The 21,976-nt window shown below is 38.2% G+C and overlaps 1 protein-coding gene across 1 annotated transcript; it reads left to right on the forward strand.

The window, feature by feature from the left end:
- The first annotated feature begins 4,424 nt into the window (after positions 1-4,424).
- Positions 4,425-18,649, forward strand: LOC121426476 (flavin-containing monooxygenase 5-like). Its single transcript, XM_041622796.1, has 7 exons — positions 4,425-4,803; positions 14,310-14,458; positions 14,823-15,141; positions 16,003-16,058; positions 16,394-16,787; positions 17,083-17,333; positions 17,989-18,649. The coding sequence occupies exons 1-7, from the start codon at positions 4,692-4,694 to the stop codon at positions 18,331-18,333; spliced, it is 1,626 nt and encodes a 541-aa protein (XP_041478730.1). The 5' UTR covers positions 4,425-4,691; the 3' UTR covers positions 18,334-18,649.
- Positions 18,650-21,976: the final 3,327 nt, after the last annotated feature.

The raw sequence follows: 21,976 nt of genomic DNA on the forward strand, positions 1-21,976 counted from the left end.
TCGTGTGTTGTGGATATTTTGTTCAGGGGTGATGATCTATTGTTTCACCCCCCCACTTGATTAGTATGACGTCAAGTATCGACACCAGTGGTAAATATTTAGACATGTAGATTCGTATGCTTGTGAATTGTTTTATGTTTATATCTCTCTAGTGTAGAAGATAGCAAAGGATTTGCTCTAATGAAGGTACATCGTCTTTCGGTCTAAACCTTTTCTTTTTCTGTTCCACAGGGTTCTGTGGTCGGCCCAATATTGTTTAACGTGTATACTATGCAAAGTATATTGGGGAAAATACAGTGCTGGTTTGTGTATAAAGAAGACTTAACATTACTTTATTTGGGGCATGTTGAGACTCTTATAGATTGATATGTTCATGAAAATAAGAATTGTATAGATGACATGGCTGATGTAAAGAGTAAGATGACTTGGAATTGCTGAAACTGTATACTGATAAAAGGTAATGAGTAGGGAATGTCATCAGTTATCTCATTTTCATATCGACCATGATCTACATATACATTTTGGGAAATTAAGCTAAAGTTTTTATATTTCATAACTTTCTTATTTTTCATCCGATTTTGATGAAATTTTCAGTGTTATGCTTGTTGAATTTCTTTTTTTTATTCAAGGCAATTTTTTGTTGGGAATGACTCGTCCTTTGATATTAATAACAAATGTAATAAAATATTTTATATGATTTAATTTTTTCATCGAAATGAATTGACGTAGAATGAATTCACGTGTTTCTTAGGTATGAAATGATGCTTATATACCACTAAATCCTGTACTGGGTTGCTTTGGTTTCAACTTTGCTTATTATGGATAACTATGTTAAACGGTCTCGGTTGTCTGTATGTATAAATCGATGTGTATGTATCGCGATACATATTGTTTTTATCGACTCCTAGTACTAAACGATATATTGAAATATTACTTTGTATGTATTTCATTGTTATAATAAATGAAACGCAGAGGTTCTGCATAAAGTGAAGAAGCTTCAATCGAATTCTAATTTTATGCGTGAATTTAGCATAATCAATAATTTCTGATATTTTTATGACAATGTTGAATAATCAGAACTACACATTCTACCATTTTCGTGACGTGAGTTCCCCAGGAGGCGCGATAGCTCAGTCGGTAGAGCGGGGGTTTCGGATTCCGGTGACCCAGGTTCGATTCCCAAGTGGTTCGCTAGTGCCCTTTGGTAAGGCATTTATCCTCATTACCAGGTCCCTCGGAGAGGACCTTAAGCCGTCGGTCCCCTGGTTGCTTGCTCACAGGCATTCGTGCTTTCTTATCAGTCAGGTAAAACCTCGGTATAACATGACAATATTGATTTATGTCATTTTTTTAGATATGATATATGATTAGACGAAGGGGATCCTTGGTCAGAGACCTTCATACTCTTTTCGTAACATTTTTATTCATTTTATTTTAAAAAGAGGATTGTATAGGATATTTTGTTACAATAAATATTGTGTATAGGGAGCTGGTAGTATATGACCTTGTGTATTAAATTCTAATAGATTCAGAAATTTGTTGCGATTCTTTGATTGATTTTAATCACACATTAACCAATATTTCCTCCATGTTTCTTTGCTTTTACAAAAACCAACTTTTCATCACTGGGATCTTCCCCTATTAAAATGTTTAAAGGGTTAGGAGTCCAGTGTTCCAGTACACATCAAGCGTGGTGATATATAGATGTATCTTTAAAGTTCAAGTCCATACTAGAAAAGATTTGAAATGTTGGTTTGAATAAACAGAGAAAAATCGCTGAAAATTTCATCAAAATCGGATGTAAAATAAGAAAGTTATGACATTTCACAGTTTCGTTTATTTTTCACAAAATAGTGCACATGCACAACTCAGTGACATGCACATGAGACAGTCGATGATGTCCTTCACTTACTATTTAGTTTGTTATTTATTGTTTGAATAAATTATACAATATTTCATATTTTACAAATTTGACAATAGGGACCAATTTGAGTGAACTATATAGTATTAAACAATGCTATTTCCACACGTTCAGTGAGCAATTAGTCTTTGTTTCACTTGACAATGGGGAGAAAATTAGAATATTTCATATTTCACATAATAAAATACAAAGAAATAGTGAGTGGATTACGTCATCAGTCTCCTCATTTGCATACCGACCAAGATGTGCATATAACTATTTTGTGAAATTAAGCGAAATTTTAAAATGTCATAACTTTGTTACTTTACATCCGATTTTTATGACGTTTTCAGTGTTATGTTTGTTGGATTTTTCTCTTCTTATTCAAATCATCTTTTTGTTGTGGTGGACTTGTCCTTTAAACTCGTTTTCAACCCTCGGTCCTGTCAGTTCGTGTTTCTATTACAATAAACTTGATAAAAAGAAAATTGTCACTGCACGTGACATTCATGTACATGCACATAAGGTAGTTACTAAATATTAAGCCAATTGAGCAACATAATACAAAAATTCTCTCACTGACCGTTTAGCAAAATAGAAAAAAAATGATGAAAATCTTACCTCAACGCACCCCCCCCCCCCCCCACTCTAAAACCCGTTATCTCTCAACCATTTTTTATGAGAAATTGAAAAAAAGAAACTTTCACAGGCTTTCTCCTGGTACCATATTTTAATCTGCATGTAACGTTATCACTTAGGAAGCCAACAACAGGAGAACGGAGTTTTTATAAATTGCACAATTTGGTAAATTAAACTTCTGTGGCCTGTTTCACTAAGCGCTAAGATGCGTCTTAAGCATCCATAAGTTCGGTTAAAGGACTTAGTGTAAGATGCATCTTAGCGGGAGTTTCACAAAGACCGCTAAGACGCGTACCGTACTTAGTACCCATTTAACTAAGTTGCATACAGAGCATAGCCTACGTCTCGTCGAGACGAAACATAGGAACTTACTGTTCTTAGTGTAATGTCAAGTTTCCTAGTGGCCACAAACTGTAGGATCGCTTCGACTTCGACCCTTTGGAAGTCCTTATGAATTGCCCAACATCATGTCATTGCCTGTCTGTACACTACCAAATATGTTTATAGTAAAGGGGGGGGGGGTAATGAGCACTATTTTTTGTACTCAACACCCCCTCTTCCCTTGAGAAAAAACAAAAAGGTAAAATTTTGGTTAATCTTTTGTTTTCGTCGAGGTATCAATTACAACTTCCACTGCATACATTTCACTTTCAATATTTTACTTCTATGTTGTCTTAAGAAAAAGGTTAATACCATACCTTCCCCATTATCCTCCTACAGTAGTCAAAATTATGTTAAAGTGACAAAATTCCTCCTCCTTCAGAAGCGGATCTAGAGGGGGGGGGGTGGGGGTTGTAACCTCCCCCCAAAAAAAAAAAAATCCGAGGACCATTTTTTTTTTATCTTATCTTTTTTTTTTAAACTTGTAATTTTATTTCATTCTATTTCTATGTATTCATTTCATTTATTATCACTATTATTTCTTTTTAGGCTAACAGTGCTTATTCCAAGGTCCCCAATTCTTTGTATCTGTGTTGTTAACTGGCCTTACATTGCAGGAAAATGCAACTTAATTTTACAAATTTTCATGGGGGTTAATTTTGCAACGACCTCGATACCAAAAATAGTGGTGTTTTAGGTGCAAGAAAACGCCATTTTCACACACAGATTTTCAAAAAATTTCCCTACGGTGGGAGGGGGGACACCCCCTCCCACACCCTCCCCCTCGCTCGCTCCGCTCGCTTGGACTCGGTCGCTACGCTCCCTCGCATACCAACCCAACCCCCCCCCTTTATAAAAAGCTGGATCCGCCCCTGCCCTTTCACTTTTTAGTCGCAGACGATGCATACGAAAACTTGCGGGAAATTACTACCTTTTATCTTCACACTAGGTCGAAGGTCACGAAATTAGGCTTCGTAGACTCAAAATCGAGACGTTTTATTGTTGAAGACGCGTCGCACACAGGACTTAGTAAAGAACTGTTTAGTGGAACTGACGCACCAACAGGACGTCAGTAAGACCCGTCTTAGTTTATGACGCGTCGCAGCGACACTAAGTCCCGTTACACTAAGTACTGTTTAGTGATACAGGCCCCTGGTGTTAACGATCCCACTATTGATTACATGGAAAGTAAAGCCTCAATTATGCAACGCATTATGTCATAAAAGGCTGCACGTAGTCTGTGAGCACAGACCCCAAAAATGATACTGTATTACCAATTACACCATGTCTATCGAGAAGAATAGACTCCAAACTCTCTGTGTCAATTAATTCGGCAGAGGCACCAGCAGCAGTACATAGATAGTAAATCTAGTCTCACGTATTCAGCCTCTGCATTATGCACTAAGTCAATGCCTGCAGACTACGCTGCACGTACCCTTCACTATTATTTCGCACTGGATGTACGCATCACAATGCATGCATGCTTGTTTCGTGCAGGTCTCCCCCATACACTATTTCTATGCCCGAACGGGCATTATATTCACTATCCAGCACGCTTACAGGGCCCATGGTTATATACTGTGCATTATTTATATAAGCCTGTAATCATAATAGTCATCTTACCGTCCAGGTCAACAGTCAGGGTTATGATCGCTCATATGGAGCTAGAACACTTGACCATGTCCATGCAGTATGATATAAGGTCGTGATGCTGATATCACGTACATTCAACACGGTTTTATTTCAGAAGAACTTGTGATTGAATATAGCCATGGCTTATCGTGTTGCAGTGATCGGGGCAGGGGCTTCCGGACTTGCGTCCATCAAAACATGCCTTGATGAAAACTTGGAACCTGTTTGCTACGAACGGTCATCACATTTGGGTAAGTGGCATGAAGTTCTCATGAAAACTGGGTTCATACGGTTTTACCTTTCCGTCATGGATCGACCCTTAATTCCGAATGCAGATTCGCTTCGACCGCTTCGTATGAGATCGGTGTCAGGTGGAATAATCAGTGTCATAACATTCTATAGATACAGTTGAATGCGCATGTATGCTGATTCAAGTTTGATATAGCGGCGCGTTTTTAATCCAAATGTGCTCATGTAATTACTTTTGTGTGATTCTTGAGAAAGTAATTAAGTGCACTTCACAGTTCACACACGCCCATGTGCACACCTATTCATTTCTCACATGATAAGCAGTGCAGGCGGCGCCATGGCGTAGTATTAATTAAGCCAAACTTTTGAGGGGGCCAGATATATGGCGGATGGAGCCAAAGTAATTCTAAAAGAATGCAACCGAGCGAGCCCAAATTTTTTATATAATCAATTAATAGTGCCAAATTTTGAAAATTCTGGTGCCGTCCCCGTACGTACCCCGGTGATTGGCGCATATCGTTAGTTAAATAGGAATAAATTTCGGTATCGCAGACAGCTGCTATTGTTGTGGAGGTGCCTGGCCGAGTGGTCTAAGGCGCCTGGCTAAACATAGAAAGTCTGGGGTTCGATCCCCGGCCGCGGCACCTATGCCCGTAAGCAAGGCATTTAATCTACTATGCTCTTTTATCCTGCTTTCATATAAATGGAAATGCTATAGGCCTATGCACTGATGCACTATTGGTAACTATGTGTGCAATTGTTTTAAAAATAAATAATTATAGGTAAAACATGGACCTATAGTAGGAGGTCTATGGGTAAAACGAATACTGAAATCGGATGGGTGTAATTCAACCTAGCTCTCTGTGTATATATTATACCTATAACTGAGGGAGGAAAATTCATATTCTAAATGAACTATGGCTCTGCATGTACCGAGAAAGGAAAGAAAGATTGCTTTATTATTATCTACACACCTCTTTCCTCATGTTCCTTTTGCAGACGGTAATTGCAAATTTGCAATGGGTGGTGTTGTGCCACCTCCCAGTTCTAATGCCCCCCCCCCCTGCGCGACCATTGCCATAAATAATATTATCATGGTGTGTGGTGGTAATATGTCTAGTTGTGTTAGCTGATGTGCATATAGTTTGTAAACATATCTTTGACGCATGTCAGAGAAAATCTGTCAACGTGTTCTGGGTCAGGTACTCAGGTACGATACTCTCCTCCATACATATAGTAAATGTTTAAAAGCATGTTAAGGAACTGTTTCCCGTCACGCAGAAGTGTAGTTCAAGATACTAACTGCGTGGAATTCGAGATGCAACAACGTTGTGAGAATTTCGTTATATCATAGTTTTATGCCAAGGTGCAAGGTTTCGAACTTTTGATGAATTGAAACATCCGGAAAAGATGACCACTTGTCCGGCCACTTGTATGCAGCAAAATTACAGTTCAATGACATAGGCACACTTGGGGTTTTAGTCGAGGTTTATGACTGTATTACACTTTGCCAACATATCTAGCAGTTCCGTTGTGATTTGTTCTTTTTTGTGAATACCTGTAGATTGATTTGAATATACAAACAAAACAAAAAACATAGGAGGCATGACACTGTAGGCAAAAAACAATTAAATCATTGAACCATAATAGTAGGGATCATTTTATCAGTCTACAGGAATTTATAAGTTAAAGGTCTAGTCCACCCCTGAAGAATGTTGGAAAAAACTTGGAATAAATAGAGAAAATTCAAACTAGCATAACACTGAAAATTTCATCAAAATCGGATCTAAAATAAGAAAGTTATGACTTTTTAAAGTTTCACTTATTTTTCACAAAACAGTGATATATGCACAACTCAGTGACATGCAAATGCGACTGGCGATTTTGTCCCTCGGTCATTTTTTTTTCTTTATTGTTTGAATTATTCTAAATTTTATTTTTTTACAAAATTTGACAATAAGGCAACTTGAGTGAACCATATGTTATTAAACAATGCTAATTCCATATGCTCGGGGAGGAATTAATCATTCTTTCACTTGACAATGAGGAGAAAGTTTGAGTATTTCATAATAAAATACAAAAGAAATAGTGAGTGGACGATGTCATCATAACTTTCTTGTCTTTCATCTGATCTCGATGAAATCTGTATTGTTCTGATTGCTTGCTTTTTTCTTTTTATTGAAAACGACTTTTGTCGGGATGGACCTGTCATTTAACAGGCGCGGATCCAGGAGGGGGCCGAGCCGGCCCAGGCCCCCCCCCCCTATTTTTTGACAACATGCACAAAAAAGTGTACTTTTTATCTTGATAGAAACTACAAAAGCAGGAAGAAAAGTAGGAAAGAGCTATTTTACCCATTATGTGTAATTCACAGCCTCGTAACGGCCGGCCCGACCCCGAAAGGAAACAAGAAAAAGATGAGGGAAAGAATTGGAAAATAGACTTTATATTAAAAAGAAATTCGCTCGCGCATCGCGCTCGCATTGCCTGTGTAATGAATCCCATTCAAGAGGATTAAATGGCACTTTATATATCCAGTTCTGAAATCAATTTGCACACAATATTTTAGCTCACACATCAAGCTTTCATTATTTTGTTTGATTTACACAAATTGTTATATAAAAATTTTCAGCTCGCGCTGCGCGCTCGCATTGTTTTATTTGTGAGATACCTATCCTCTTTGGAAATTCTTCCCAAAATTTGTCAAAATGCTCCTGTATCAAGTCAGTATGTCAAAAAATTAAGCTCGTGCTTCGCGCTTGCATTTAACATGTTTCTTTAATTGTTTGAGACACACAAGCTTGTTCTTTACTTTTAAATAAAAACGCGCTTAGACCGTCCAGTTTTCAGGTCGGAATATCACTCTCATTATTTAATTGGTGATAATTGTATCCTCTTCATTAATCACTAAAAACAGTCCTAATTGAGTCCCTAATTTTCACGTTACTGAAATAAAATTTCGACTCGCGCTTCGCGCTCACATTGTTTAGTTGGATACTTATCTTTGTTCATGATTATTTAAACTGCTCAGAATCTTCAGTTCTAAGGACATGAAATATCAAAGAATTTTTTGCTCGCGCTTCGCGCTCGCATTATATATTAAGACCACACGAGATACCTTATCTTGTTTAACAATAAAAACTAACGTATACTTAAAACTTCAGTCTTTAGTTAGGACTACCCCTTGAAAAACCAACAAAAAATAGAATTATGGCGGCCAATCGAGAAAAATATTGCTGAAAACATTTTTCGCCCCCCCCCCCTATTGGCGAAAGCTGGATCCGCCCCTGTTTAAAGATGTCATACCATACTATTAAACGAAAGAGTGAATGCTGATGTTAATTGTTAATCTTTTATTTCCGTACCACTGCTGTTTAGCATATGCTAGATAGAAATAAGCGGCAATGTGTTAAATTTCAATGTTGATGTTGCAGCTGCAAGTGTCAATAATTGTTTTATTTTCCTCTGATTACTTAATCAAATTTGCTGTTGGGGCGGACTCGGCAAAAGGGTGTTTTTCACGATCACTATACACAGACGCTTTCTATACAAGTCACCAGTTCGTTTGAAAATGCAAGTCAAATCACTTGTGATCTTGAGGGGTCAACTTCGTGGTCAGGCGTTTACTGAAGAAAGTCGCTAAAACTCGTGGTTTTACAATTAAACCATTCTTGGATTTTAATATAGGTTTCCCGTCCAATTTCATCAGGGTTGCATTTAAATTAATGAAAGGACTTTCAAATTCGAAATATTTTGTTAACCCTCTGGACACATGGTTCATTTTCATTTATTCATCATTTAATTCCGTTCTATATCATTCCTTTGAACTTGGTAGAAATTCAATTTAGGGAGAAATTCGTTCGAATTAATGGCCCAAAGTCGTCATTTAATTTCGCAACGACGAACTGATCGTTTAATTCCACCCAAAATACCATTTTCAATTTCATTAATCGGCACACGTATTGGCACTTTAAACGTCCAAATTCAGATGTCATGTTTCTGTGTTCATTTTTCTTTTATAACGTTATACAATTTTGTCCTCCAAACTTTACCCTACCTTTTTTTCTGATCTTTTAGTTATAATAATTTTATTCCATTATGTTTGATAAAGACGTAATTCATGTAACACTTATAGGATATAGGATATGGTTGTGAACGGTTATTCTTTTAGTGATTAATGAGTGGGTGCAGGGGCGGATCAAGGATTTCCAAAAAAGGGGGGCATTTTCCCTAGGAATTTCAAGAGCAAAACCGAAGGTTTTTATCCAAAGAATAAGGGACGGTCCACGATTTTGTTAAATTGTGGCTCTCAAAGGGGGGGGGGCACGGACACGAGCCGGGTTTCCCCCCCCCCCCTGGATCCGCCAGTGAGTGGGTGGATGACCTATACCAATGGTAGGTATTTTTTTTTCATCATCTTGTTCTTTTTTTATTTCACATAATTGTAAATTATATCGATGTGGGGAAGGGATGGTATTGACCACGTTCTATAGTTGAATGAAAGTGGAAAAACGAGTTGTTGTTCCGATGATGGTTTTTCAGATGGATGATACATTTCAGTATAATTGTAAACATCCAATTAAGAAGTAAAACCCATTTCCATAATCATTCAAATGAAGTAAAAAAAAATAAAAACGAAAAACACTGTGCATATCCTATAAGTGATCGCATATTAATGATTTTGAATTCCTAAACCTTCGCAAGGAGGGTACCGTTGCGAATTTGAAAACATCTCTTCGGCTATTTGAATTTGCTCGATCTTTATACTTGTTTAAATGAAATAACCATGAAATCGCATGCAAATATGATTAAATCAAATAAAGTATATGGGTATTTATATGATTATCTCATTGGTCATTCGAATTAGTTGCAAATTGAATTATTACATCATTAAATCGGTTGAAATTTTGACGAAATTGGACGGGAAAACCTATACTTGGATTTATAGACTTGGATTTTTATGCATTGGAGTGAACTGCATTTCTGAGTTCAACTTTTCATCTGTGGACATACCTGCGGATTATTTTATTCGCGTTTTTCGTGTGCCACAGAGGAGCTTCAAATTGATTTTCTTCTTTTTCGCGGACAAGATAACGCGACAAGTTTTCTGTTGTGTTGGGATTGTGCAATAACTTTGAAATTTACTTTCGCAGTATAAAAATATTCAACGTTGATGAGTGCGATCGTTCCGAATATTGCATGAGTGTGTAAGTTGAATAGACTGTTTCAACAAATTCAACTTGCAACGAATGTAATATTCGGAACGTCGCACAAATACAACATTGAATATTTGTCTTATACAACACCGATAGCTTACAGTTTAGACTAGATCTAGATAGGCGAGATATATATGACTAACGCGCGTTAGGTCTTATTACTTTCACCTTTCAACATAGATACATGAAGGCCAATATATGAACGAAAAAATAGGCAGCCGTACCCTGCGAATAATTAGCTTAGCAACGTACGTACGCGCATTGTGTTCAGCTTAGCAACATGTATGCGCAGTGCTACGTATATCGGTAAGTGTTACGAAACGTGATTACGTATGCGCGTATACCGCTAATTCACTTAACGTGTACGGGGCATGATGCATGTCTATGGGTTCATTGTGTGCCCAGGTATCATGCAGTGCTGGCTCATTTACTTCAGCGTGCTATAGCTGATTCATCTGAATGTCATGTGACACGCTTTCATCCAATCAGCTGTCAAGAATCTATCCATAATTTGTATAATGATTAATATCTTCCGCGCTTCGGTCATCAACTAGAGCTCTAGACGCGATTCGTTGTACGCCCTCAACGGACTAAATCGCTAGCTTCCATTACTATATCCGTGAATCAACTCAAGTGTGCTTTCTGGATTAGAAGTCAGACAGTTGGTGAGTAGAATAAGTAGAGAACATAGAAATAGTGTAGTTAGGAAATCATTTCATATCACATCCTGTCAATTACTACTAAACATTATTTACATCTGGGATCAACGCTTGAAATTACAATCTGTATATCGTTATTCATTAACAAATCAGCTACTGTAACAACTTGGATAACATGATCACACAGAAGGCACAGAGAGCACTGTTAGGGCGCCGTTAGGCCTTAGTATTGTTAGGGGATTTGTGTTAAGCAAAATCTACAAATTGTGCATAGTGATCTAGATTTAACTTAAGATTTAGTTATGATTATTTGCACATCCTACAAGTTTAAAATCTAGTCTAGAAAAGGGTAAAGGAATGTAGGCCGACAAAAATGTCCTTATTATTTCATTTTAAACATGAATGACAGCAAGTAGTACATATATATTTACTAATTTATTTTTTTTTAATATCGAATAAGCTTTAAAAAGATCAAGAAAATTAGCCTATCATGATATTACGATGGAGATTCTGTACCAAAAGAAAATGCAATCCCATTTTTCATCAGTTTCTTTTGTTTGAAAATGCTCTTCACAGACTTGATAGAGTATTTGCCAGTGATGATTATCATGCGATAAATTTCATCAGCTATTGTTCTTCTTTCTAATGTTAGGGTCTATTCTTAAAAACGTCTTCAAACACTTTTAAAAAATAATATATCTTGGAAGAAAAAAAATATTGATGAAAAGGATCATACGTTGGCACTAATCAACATCCCCCACTATATACCCATTCTTAAAGGGGTACTCCAGGCTGAAGAAAATAATACGGTTTGAAAAGTAAAGTGAGACAAACAAAACACTGATAAATTGATAAAAATTGAAAATGAATACAAAAAAAATTATGCTATCTTAAATTTTAGCATTACTGAGGCCCTATTTCGGTGAAATTTATATTCATGTCTTCGGGAATATGCAATGAAGGTCTGATGTATCATACAAAATTGGGTGTATTTAAATTTTGTCCACCCAGAATATTGCTTCAAAGATCATCATTTTGTATTACGGGTGACATACACACATTTTCAAGCGACAATTACGAGTTCATTTCATAAAATAAGATAAAGGGGAAAGAGCTGGAGGATATGGCATCATCGTTCCATTTATTGCATATTCATGGCCACATGCTGCTCAGTAATTGCAAAATATTGTGCTAAATTTTTAATATTCAAGAATTTTGTTATTTTTTATCAGATTTTTATGAAATTTTCAAAAAAATTGCTCATCTAATTTTACTCCATTTATTCATATATTGTTGTGTGGCCTGGAGTACCCCTTTCATTCCGTCGAGGTCTATATCAAATTACTTGGTATAAGAAAGGGAGACAAGTTTTAGAGGGAGAACTTATTCACTAACATCATCACTATTGGTGCCCTTAGCACTGTTAGTTATTTGTATTAATATTAGCGCCACTTTTAGCTTCTGCTGGGCCTTTTATTGAGACTATTAGGAATTCGGCTAAGCTTCTGTGAGTTTATTGATACTGATAGGCCTCCTGTCAGTGCTCTGTTAGTGAAAACAATGCGTTTAGGCGATGGTCGCCGTGAAAGATGTGACTGGCCCTACTGTTAGCGTTCTATTACGCCGCTAACAGCCACCTTTCGCAAACCTCTACCATGCGACATTAGAGTCCGGTAACACAAAGTTAACGATTAATCATAGAATCGATTTTCTAGATTGATTGTACATTATAGTCAATAATTAATTATAATCGAACGTAGAAAACTGATCTACAATCATTGCTAAGCTTTGTGTTACAGGCCCTATAGATCTTGCTTTCCGTGTGCAAAATTCTTTCATACGATACCAGCATGCCATGCCATTTGCCTGCCTGAGCTTGCGGCGGTACTGTGCTATCATGACTCCAGCTGGCTGGAGATACATATTGAGTACATATTGAGTGAGGAAAAACTTACTGAATTCAGACTTAGATATTAATCATTATATAGTCCATCGAATCGATGTTGCATCTAATGTGGATTATTGGTGAATCACTGGCAGTTGATTCCATGGGTCAGATCACCTCTCCAGCTGAACCATTTTTGCATGATATGTACACAGCATTATGCAATAGGCTTATTCGTCTGAAACTCACCCAACTTTGCGTTTTCCCCCCTTTCCCTGCTCCTCCTACACAAACGATATGTCTCTAGCACACAATGTAATGAGCATTATGTTTACTTTCCCCCGAAATGGGTGATTAAATTCAAATTTTCGGGGGGAACCACTTCCATTGACAAGTGGATACCAGGCGCGACCACGGGGTTTCGAAAAGCACCCTAAACAAGGGAAGCAAGTCTTTTCCAGATTATGAAATTGCATCCCTTAACAAGAATTTGGCCTGTGAAACCCTACCTATTGGAAATGAATCCCCTTTTCAGTATTTTCAACATCGTTTTTGACACCCTAAACGTTACATATGGGCCTATACGTAACTGACTTGCGCACTCATTCCCTTTTTACGCGTATTCGCGCCTGGTATCCACTCGTCAATGGAAGTGGGCCCCCCGCCCCCCCCCCCCCCCCGGGTGGCCTCTCGAGCTCTGGGAGGAACCAAATGTGGCTCTGGAAAGTCGTCCTAAATCGGATATGTCGCTGATACCATAGTATTTTGCACACAAACCGCAGATTGGTGTTTCTGTTGCAGATGCGAAAGCTAAACAAAATCCTCATGTCACATAATTTAGATTGCAGGACAGCCTTTTAGGACGGGCCCAAAAGTCTCTTCCAAAATCAACTACCGTCGTAAATGAGCGTTCGCGTTCTCTAACGAAAGGTCGGGAACAACGCTTCTGTGCGTCCACCACAGGACGACACTGCTGTTTTGATTCACTGATGTTTGACAAGGCTGTTATTGAAAGGATTATGAGGGAAAGTGATCTCTGCATTATAAAAAGCGTCTGCGTAGTGATAACGAAAATGACGGACTTGTGGTTGAAAACATGAGTAAAGATTCTGAAAGTACTAGTCACCAGCCGAGAATACTATAGTAAACTGTATTATAATCAGGGCTCCGTTTACACAAAGCTTAGCGATGAATAGAAAATATGAAAGAACACTTTTGACTGGTTCCTGGTCAGTATTTTGGGCTAAATGCGTAACATTGATCTTGTTTGTTCAGTCCATTTTGCGATTGACCGCTAATCTTTGTGTTACGGGGCCCTGGAAATCGGGGGCATTACATCAATATTTCGTCCGATAAGTTGTCAGATCTGACAACTTTCCTGGATTCTGATTGGTTGAGAAGCACTGTTACTATAGTAACTGCCGGATAAAACAGGACTTGCCGGATAAAACGTCTGACAAGTCCTTTCATGAAACGCTTCCCCGGTCCTCTGAAGTCGAAGCGTAATGTTTTCGAGCAGCTCTCGTCCATGTCGTATATGAATGTATCATTAACGTGAGGATAAAAAAAATCTGACCTTCCCGCCTCGAATAATTATAACTTCCCTGTTTTAATGTACATGTGAGTTACACATCACTCGACTGAGAAATATTTTTTCAAAACTCCATTATGATGTTTTTTGACAATCTTGTCACTATTATGTTGACATCGATCTCTTCCTCCCCTTTTATTTTCTTGCCTGTTCTTAGGTGGTTTGTGGTATTATTCTGATGATGAACCTCGCTCCGATCCTCATGGAGCTAGCGCTATCTACCATGGCCTCCATACCAATGTTAGCAAGGAAATGATGGCCTTCTCGGATTTCCCGTTGGCAAAGTCTTTGCCACCGTTTCCAAAGGTAGGTCAACCTCCGCACAGTCTCATTTCCTTAAATGCTGCTCATTTAATTAATTTCATCTACCGCATATAAAAGTCTGAGCAACTTTGTCAAACTGCCGCGGTTTTTTTTTTGTTGAGTGTGCTATACCCCTTATTTTAATCCGACCCCAATCCTTTACCAAACTCTCCTTGCGCCGCCCATGGGCACAATTGCTTAAAAGCTGCCATCCAATGGTAACTTTCATGAAATCCTTGATTTTGATTGGCTGATGATCATTATTACCATAGTAGTAACCATTGGATACCAAAATTATGCAACGGGCCTCAGCACATTAGTTTCAGATTGGTCGATCTCACTGCATTATCTTTTTTTACTCCAAAAGGGAAGTGACATACAAGAATATTATGAGCGGTATGCCGAACACTTCGGACTTCTCAAGCACATCAATTTCAATGTGGAAGTGGTGTCCATCGACCAGGACGCCGATTACGAAGGCACCGGGCGATGGAAGGTGACAGTCCGCCCAATGTCGGGTGAGATTAGAAGTGAGGTCTTCGATGCTGTGATGGTGTGTACTGGTCTTTATCCCAGTGGGCACCTGCCGGACTATCCTGGGTTAGATTCTTTCAAAGGACAGATCATGCACAGCTGCCAGTTCAAAAGAGGGGCTTACTTCACGGACAAGAGGGTTCTGGTCGTAGGTAATTACGATTGTATCAGATGTTTGAACTTCTGTCAAATGATTCAGTCGGCGGATATTCCATGAAAACCAAAACACCCGGCCAACATCCAATTATTACCATGCCCTCTTAAATAATGTTAACAGGTACTTCAATTCAGTTGCGTTATAATGAAATCAGCCCCAGGGCTAAGGACTGAAAGGTGCGCTTCTGTCAAAAATATAATCTGAAAGGGGGAGGGGTAGTTGCTGAAATCACCCCCTTCTCGACGTTTGAGCTCTGTGGCTGATATGTTATCCAATAAAACCCTTTTCAACGGTTTTTTCCCTGCATGCTTTTACTCCCTTTCACTTCCCATTTCTAGCAACCTGTAGTGTCATCTGGGGGCATGAGACCCCCACCCCCGCCCCCAGATACGCTTTTTGTATATAACAGGAAATTCATTGTCTTAGCTAATCAACCAAACAATCCTCACAACCTTTTTTTTACAAGAGACTTTATATAAAAATGTCAACCTTATTGTAGCATGTGAGACAGACATAACAAACTCAGTCCATAAAATCAACCTTCAGATCGACATCTTTTATTGACTTTCATAAATTATATCGGTGCTGCTACTACGACATATTGTGAACTGACCTTAGCTATACACTTTGCACTTCATTGTGTATGGTATCTTTTAATGGACACTACACTTATTATTATTAGTATTTGATGTTCGCCCAGATAAGTCAGGAACTCCACATTGGCATATGTCTTATAATATTAACCATAAGAGTCGGAATACTCACTTAATTCTTAATCGACAATTCTACCTAAATTGAGTTGAAAAAATATGGATTTTACATCGCGATGATTATTCTTATTTAATTATACTCACAGGCTCGGGTACTTCGGGAGGAGACATTTCCAACATTATCAGTCATCACGCAAGTCAGGTAATTATTAACTAAAGGTTCAGTCTGATGTTGCCAACCCACTTTAAAATGTTTTTCAACGTATTCATAGGGGGAACGCAATTTCCCTTGCCCAAATTTACAGTGAAAATACCGTTCAATGCGCAAAAGTTTTACGGTAAACCTTAAATCTTACGTCGGAATGTCACATATCAAGTTGCCAGAAATCTGCCATAAAATAGCTCATAAATGGTCTTGTCTGGTCATATCTACCAAATCAGTTTGAAATAAATCTCAACTGCTTATGTAGTATTTCACTTGTACGCTACACATGCTACACATTACACTGTTATGTGAATGTTTCTTGTGATCATCAGGTATACCTCAGCTTGCGGCACGGAGCTTGGTGTGTCCCTCGATTCTTTTACAACAAGCAGACCTTGCAAGATTTTTTCAACCAGAGGTGGAAGACATGGATTCCCTCGAGACTCCTCAACAAATGGCTGATCAACAAGATGAACTACCATATGGATGGGAAGATTCTTGGTTTACAGCACTCAAAGCTTCCGTTCAACGTCCATTGCATGGTTGACGAGGATCTCCCCGCCAGCATCATGGAGGGGAGAGTGAGAATCAGGAGTGGAATTGACAGATTTGAAGGCTCCAATGTCCATTTTGTAGACGGTTCCGTGATAGAAGACATTGATAATGTAATATTTGCCACCGGCTACGACCTCAAGCTTCCCTTTTTAAAGAATGAAATCGTACCAGGTGGGTTGATTCGGCCAATCTATTCTTCTTTCATCTTGGGCGACATGTTTGCTTTACTCAAAGCGAAAGAAAGAAGACGACAAATATGCATATTCCAACAAGCCTGCGAATGCAGCAGTCTAACACGTTATTATCTCTTTGTTTTATATAAAAAGAGCCTTTATTTTCGTCTAAACTCTGGAAACCATTAATTTGTTCTATATAACTACTTCTATTCTCCATGTCATATATATTTATGATGTTGGTTGTCCTCTGATTCAGCACTCTGTCATCCAGTATTTTTCCCATTCTTTAGACGGTTACGATAAGATTGAGCTGTACCAATATATGATTCCGATTCGGCTTCGGCATCCAACCCTGTCTTTCGTGGGGCTGTGTCTTCCTTACACAATGGGTCATAACGCGCTCTGTGAGATGCAGACAAGGTACATCACCAAGGTCTTGAAAGGAGAGGTCAAGCTACCCAGCTTTGAAGAAATGCAACAAGAGGTCATCTCTAGAAAGGATCTCAACTACAAATTATTTGAAAACCACCAGCCCTTCATTGTAAGTTTATTCATGCAATCCCTCTGGAGTCTGTTTACATTTTATAGAAGTTGTAAAACTCTGAAACCAAAGTAGAGCCCAACTAAGGTTTGAATCTGGCTGAAGTGGAGAAGAATACTGCTCCTGTAGGCCCATGTCCATATCTAGGAGTACAATGTCATGCAGATGACTGGAATAATTATTTGGTGGCATCAGATGCTTTGAAAGCCACCATTGGTATTTGTGGGTGGATGGGTTGTGTGAGGGGTACGACAATTGAACAGCACTGACTCTTACACGGCTTCTTGCAGTCTAACCCCGGAACTCTTTTTAAACGTGGTGTCGTAGTTTCCGGCTGCGACCGAAGATTGAAAAAAGTGTTCTAGGACTTGCACTCCAGCAAAAGATGATACGAGGGTTATCTATTTGATCGTTCCTGATTCTGATCTGGCGACCAGTAATAGGATAGTCTGATGGTCTGGCCATCATTTGCGTTATGATTGTGGTCTGGTCGTGTATATGTACATACAGACTGGTAGTTGTGGTATTTCCACAATAAAACACGCGCTGTTAACATTTGAACAGTGCTTTAAGGAACATGTTATACTGTACATATTTTTTCGTAGATTTCACGTTGCTGTACATATTTTGTTCTGCCTTCGTGTTTTTTTTTCAGACGGACCCAACTGCCTACCGCGATCAGCTGGCCAAAGCAATCGGTGCGCTACCAAATTTGACGAAGCTAATCTTCACCGATCCTGTGCTCGCTTATCACTTCTACTTCGGAGTGGCATATCCGCCTTGCCATAGGTTGGTTGGCCCTGGCGCCACTCCTGGGGCGAGACAGGCTCTTATCGACTGCAAGGAGAACCAGGTACATGGTATTACACTGACAACAGTGCGTAGGGATGCGAAAGATTGTCTGCAAGCCTATGAAGACGGCCAGAAATCCTCCTTAACTGTGTATATCATGATCGTCGGTGCCATTTTGTCTGTACTTGTCCTCATGGCTATATTTTAATGTGTTATCTGGTGAAAAGAGAAACTTAATTTAAAGAAATTGCCAAACGTTATGAAGGGACGTATAATGTTTCGGGTTTTATATTGCTTTTATGACGGCTCCCAGCCTCCCATCAAGTTCATAAATTCACTTGTTGATTGATTCTGAATTAACTGGTTCATCCCATTGCATTAGCAAGATGAAAGTCGTGGGAAGATAAAGTGTAAAGCGGCAGTCTATGCAAAGTGACTTCTGTCGTTGGACAACTTTCCTTGATTTCGATTGGCTGAGGACAGGGAGTATTTCATCAACATTTTTGTCCGACAGGTCGTCAGATCTGACAACTTTCCTTGATGTTGATTGGATAAAAAGCACTGTTACTATGGAAACTGTCGGATGAAATAGGACTTGCGGATAAAACGTCTGACAAGACCTTTCATGAAGCACTCCAAGGGTGCTGACTCTTACTATGTCACTGAACAATGAAACAGGCGGCGTATGAAACATCTGCCAAGTTCGTGAAACGTTATCTTGAAAGACTGATGTAGGGTTATCGTCAAAGGCTCGCGTGTCACCGCGAAAGAATTCCCCAATATTCAAAATCAAGATTAATTTCAATTATGAAAGGCCAATTGTATACAAGACAATACCCATCAATATTGTTTTTATGTTCTTAATGACACCCAACCACAATGAATCACGCGTAGAAATGTAATTCTTACGTTGTTTAAATGGAGGGAAGTCTTGTAGAAAAGATTACGGAGATGAGAAATGTGTCTCTTTTATGACGTTAAACAGTCACAGTAGTATTTTAGTCAATGCCATTTCAATACGTACTTGAAAATAAATATCAAGTCATTCCATTTGCTTCCAACTGTTTTGCCAATATGGAAAGTTATTGGAAGTTAAGTTCATAACATTTCAATAATAATAAGTGATTTCATTTTTCTCTTAATGACACTTAGATCCTTGTGAATTGATTGGTTGTTTGATATCGTTCATTCAACCCATTTGGCAATGACATCATCAACCGTGCAATTTTGGATCCATACGATTTTGTCAATTGCACGCGCACCCCGAGACTGCAGCTGCAGGCACCGGTAGTGCGCATGATGTAATGACGTAGCATTTCGATAATAATAGGTCTCTCTTTTCGATAAAAAAAATGCTATGTGCTTCCTTTTTCCTCTATAAATTGCTATTCAGATTTGGTCAAACATTGAATATATTTGACAAGTCATGAGGGGTTTCTCGCTCAGCTATTGTTGAGGGCATTTATTAAGTCCGACCTTTTCGCCTATTTCACTTCCTGTTTCTCCTTTAATTCCTCTATATTTGTAATTCACTGTTATGTTTTAGAGCGGAAGTTCACACTGGTTAGAGGTTGGTTTAGAAAAAAATGTTTTAAAAGAGTGTATAAGTCCGATGAAAGTCCGTCAAAGAATTATGCAGTTAGGAAGTTTTAAAATGTTGATATTTTGAGGTCACACACGAGCAGCCCCTCCACACTTGAGTGGAATAAATTCCCAAAACTGTCATTTTCTTTAAAAAAATGAGGAAATGATTTGTGTTCATCCTATTGAAATAGGTCATTTGAATTTTAGGAATTTTCATCACGTGATATATGGGGAAGTTGCTGGCAAATGACGTCACAAATTAAAAAACTGAAGAAAAAAATCACGACTCTCGTATGCTCTCATAGCATTACATGTACGCAATCTTGGTATTTTTTACATCAATGGTTGTTGCTAATCTTTTGTATCTAAATAAATACAATCATGTAAAAAGAAAAAGAACTTTATCTGTAATGATCAGAGCTCGTTACAAATGAATGCCGAATGATAAGTGGTCGGAAGCGGAGACATACCAGCTTAATAGGCATAGGCAATGATAAATGTATCATGTTGCTAGGGGGGGTGAAATGAAACTGATTTCAAATCCAGTCAAAGTCCATTTTGATAGCTAGTAACTGCTTGTAATTCACTCATTTGAGATATAGACATTTGCTGATAGACTCGGTCGAATGTAGCATAATTACTCTGACTTGTTTTTAAAAAGATACTAACTGAATAACCGGTCAAAATACAAAAGACAAGAGGTACAGTAGCAGAAAAGGAATAACTGCATTTTCTCTTTTTTCCCCAAATAAGTGTTTATTCAAAACAAACATGAAACTGTAGGAACCAAAATAAACCAACATTTATTTTAAATGTTTACAGCATGGCGTATGTGGTCATTAAAGTGATTGGTTAACATTGGTTTGACTTTTAAAAAATCTGAGCTAGAAGGTCACACTTGTCACCTGTGTCTGTTATATGTTACAAAAATGAAGCCCAGAAAAAATTGCGTTCAAAAATAATTATTTAGTGCTTCAAAAATTGAATATAAAGTGACCGGAAACAACATCTTAATTTCATCCCATACACTCATGTGTACTATTTAGGCGTCTATAAGACGCCTATTTACAAAATCGGGGTTTGCCTTGTTGTTTTAGCTTTTCATCCTCAATTATGGTTGTTTTCAGGGTTTATTAGTTCTAATACATGAACTTGTACACATGTTTCATCTTGGTTTACGAATCTTTTAAATCGGCTGCTCAAAAAGTTAAACAATACATTTAATATAACACCTACTAAGTCATTTAATTGAAATTCAAAAACCATTTCAATGGGCCTATTCCCACCTACGAAGTCATTTAATTGAAATTCGAAAACCATTTCAATGGGCCTATTCCATTTAATTTTTCCCTTCCACCCCCCCCCCCCCCCCCGCACAAATTGCCGGACTAACTAAAATATCCCATATCTGCTGAGTCAAGTACCATTATCCGCATACATTCGTAATTCCGAAGCTCCGTATTTCCGAAGGTTCGGTTATTCCGAAGGTTCGTAATTCCGAAGGTTCGTCAATCCGAAAACGAAATAAGGTTCGTAATTCCGAAGGTTCGTTAATCCGAAAACGAAATAAGGTTCGTTAATCCGAAAACGAAATAAGGTTCGTAATTCCGAAAATTATATAAGGTTCGTATTTCCGAAAATGAAAATAATTCATTTTGGTAACAAAAACGATGTTGTCATTACAAGATTACACGACATTATGCAATGATAGTAATAACGATCGATGATACATTCGTGTGTTGTGGCCAAAAGCATGTATTTCATTAAGAATAGGCGCCCTGATCAAGCATAGGCTAATTTCGATTTTATCTGAGTAATTGCTGCCTAAGCAAATGGTTTAAAGGTGCAGGGGATCAAGTGTGTTGGTCGCGTGCGAGTAACCTCTAGATAATAGGATTTGTATTGGAGGAGATGTCGTTTTTAACAACAGCTTCTGCTAATAAAAATAAAAATAATACTAATATTGATCCTTGTGAGATGTTGAAAGCGCGAATCGCAAGCTCAAACTAGACATTTCATGTAACAAGACGTGAAGTGAGCATTTGGAGCATTTTTTGTAATCGTGAGAAAGATGTGTACCTTTCTAAAGAATTAATGCGAGGGCAAGCTGTAATTTGTTTATATACTGACCTTTGTATAATGAACCTGGGTCCGTTGCATAAAACTTTTTTACCTGAGAAAACTCAGATTGTTTGTACCGGAGTTTTTGCCCTGTGCTAAAGTCAATGGCGGAAATCAGCCTAACCTTAGTTTTCAGTTTTTACCGG

Source organism: Lytechinus variegatus, chromosome 13 (genome assembly GCF_018143015.1).
Source record: "Lytechinus variegatus isolate NC3 chromosome 13, Lvar_3.0, whole genome shotgun sequence".
In the NCBI taxonomy this organism is placed as follows: domain Eukaryota; kingdom Metazoa; phylum Echinodermata; class Echinoidea; order Temnopleuroida; family Toxopneustidae; genus Lytechinus; species Lytechinus variegatus.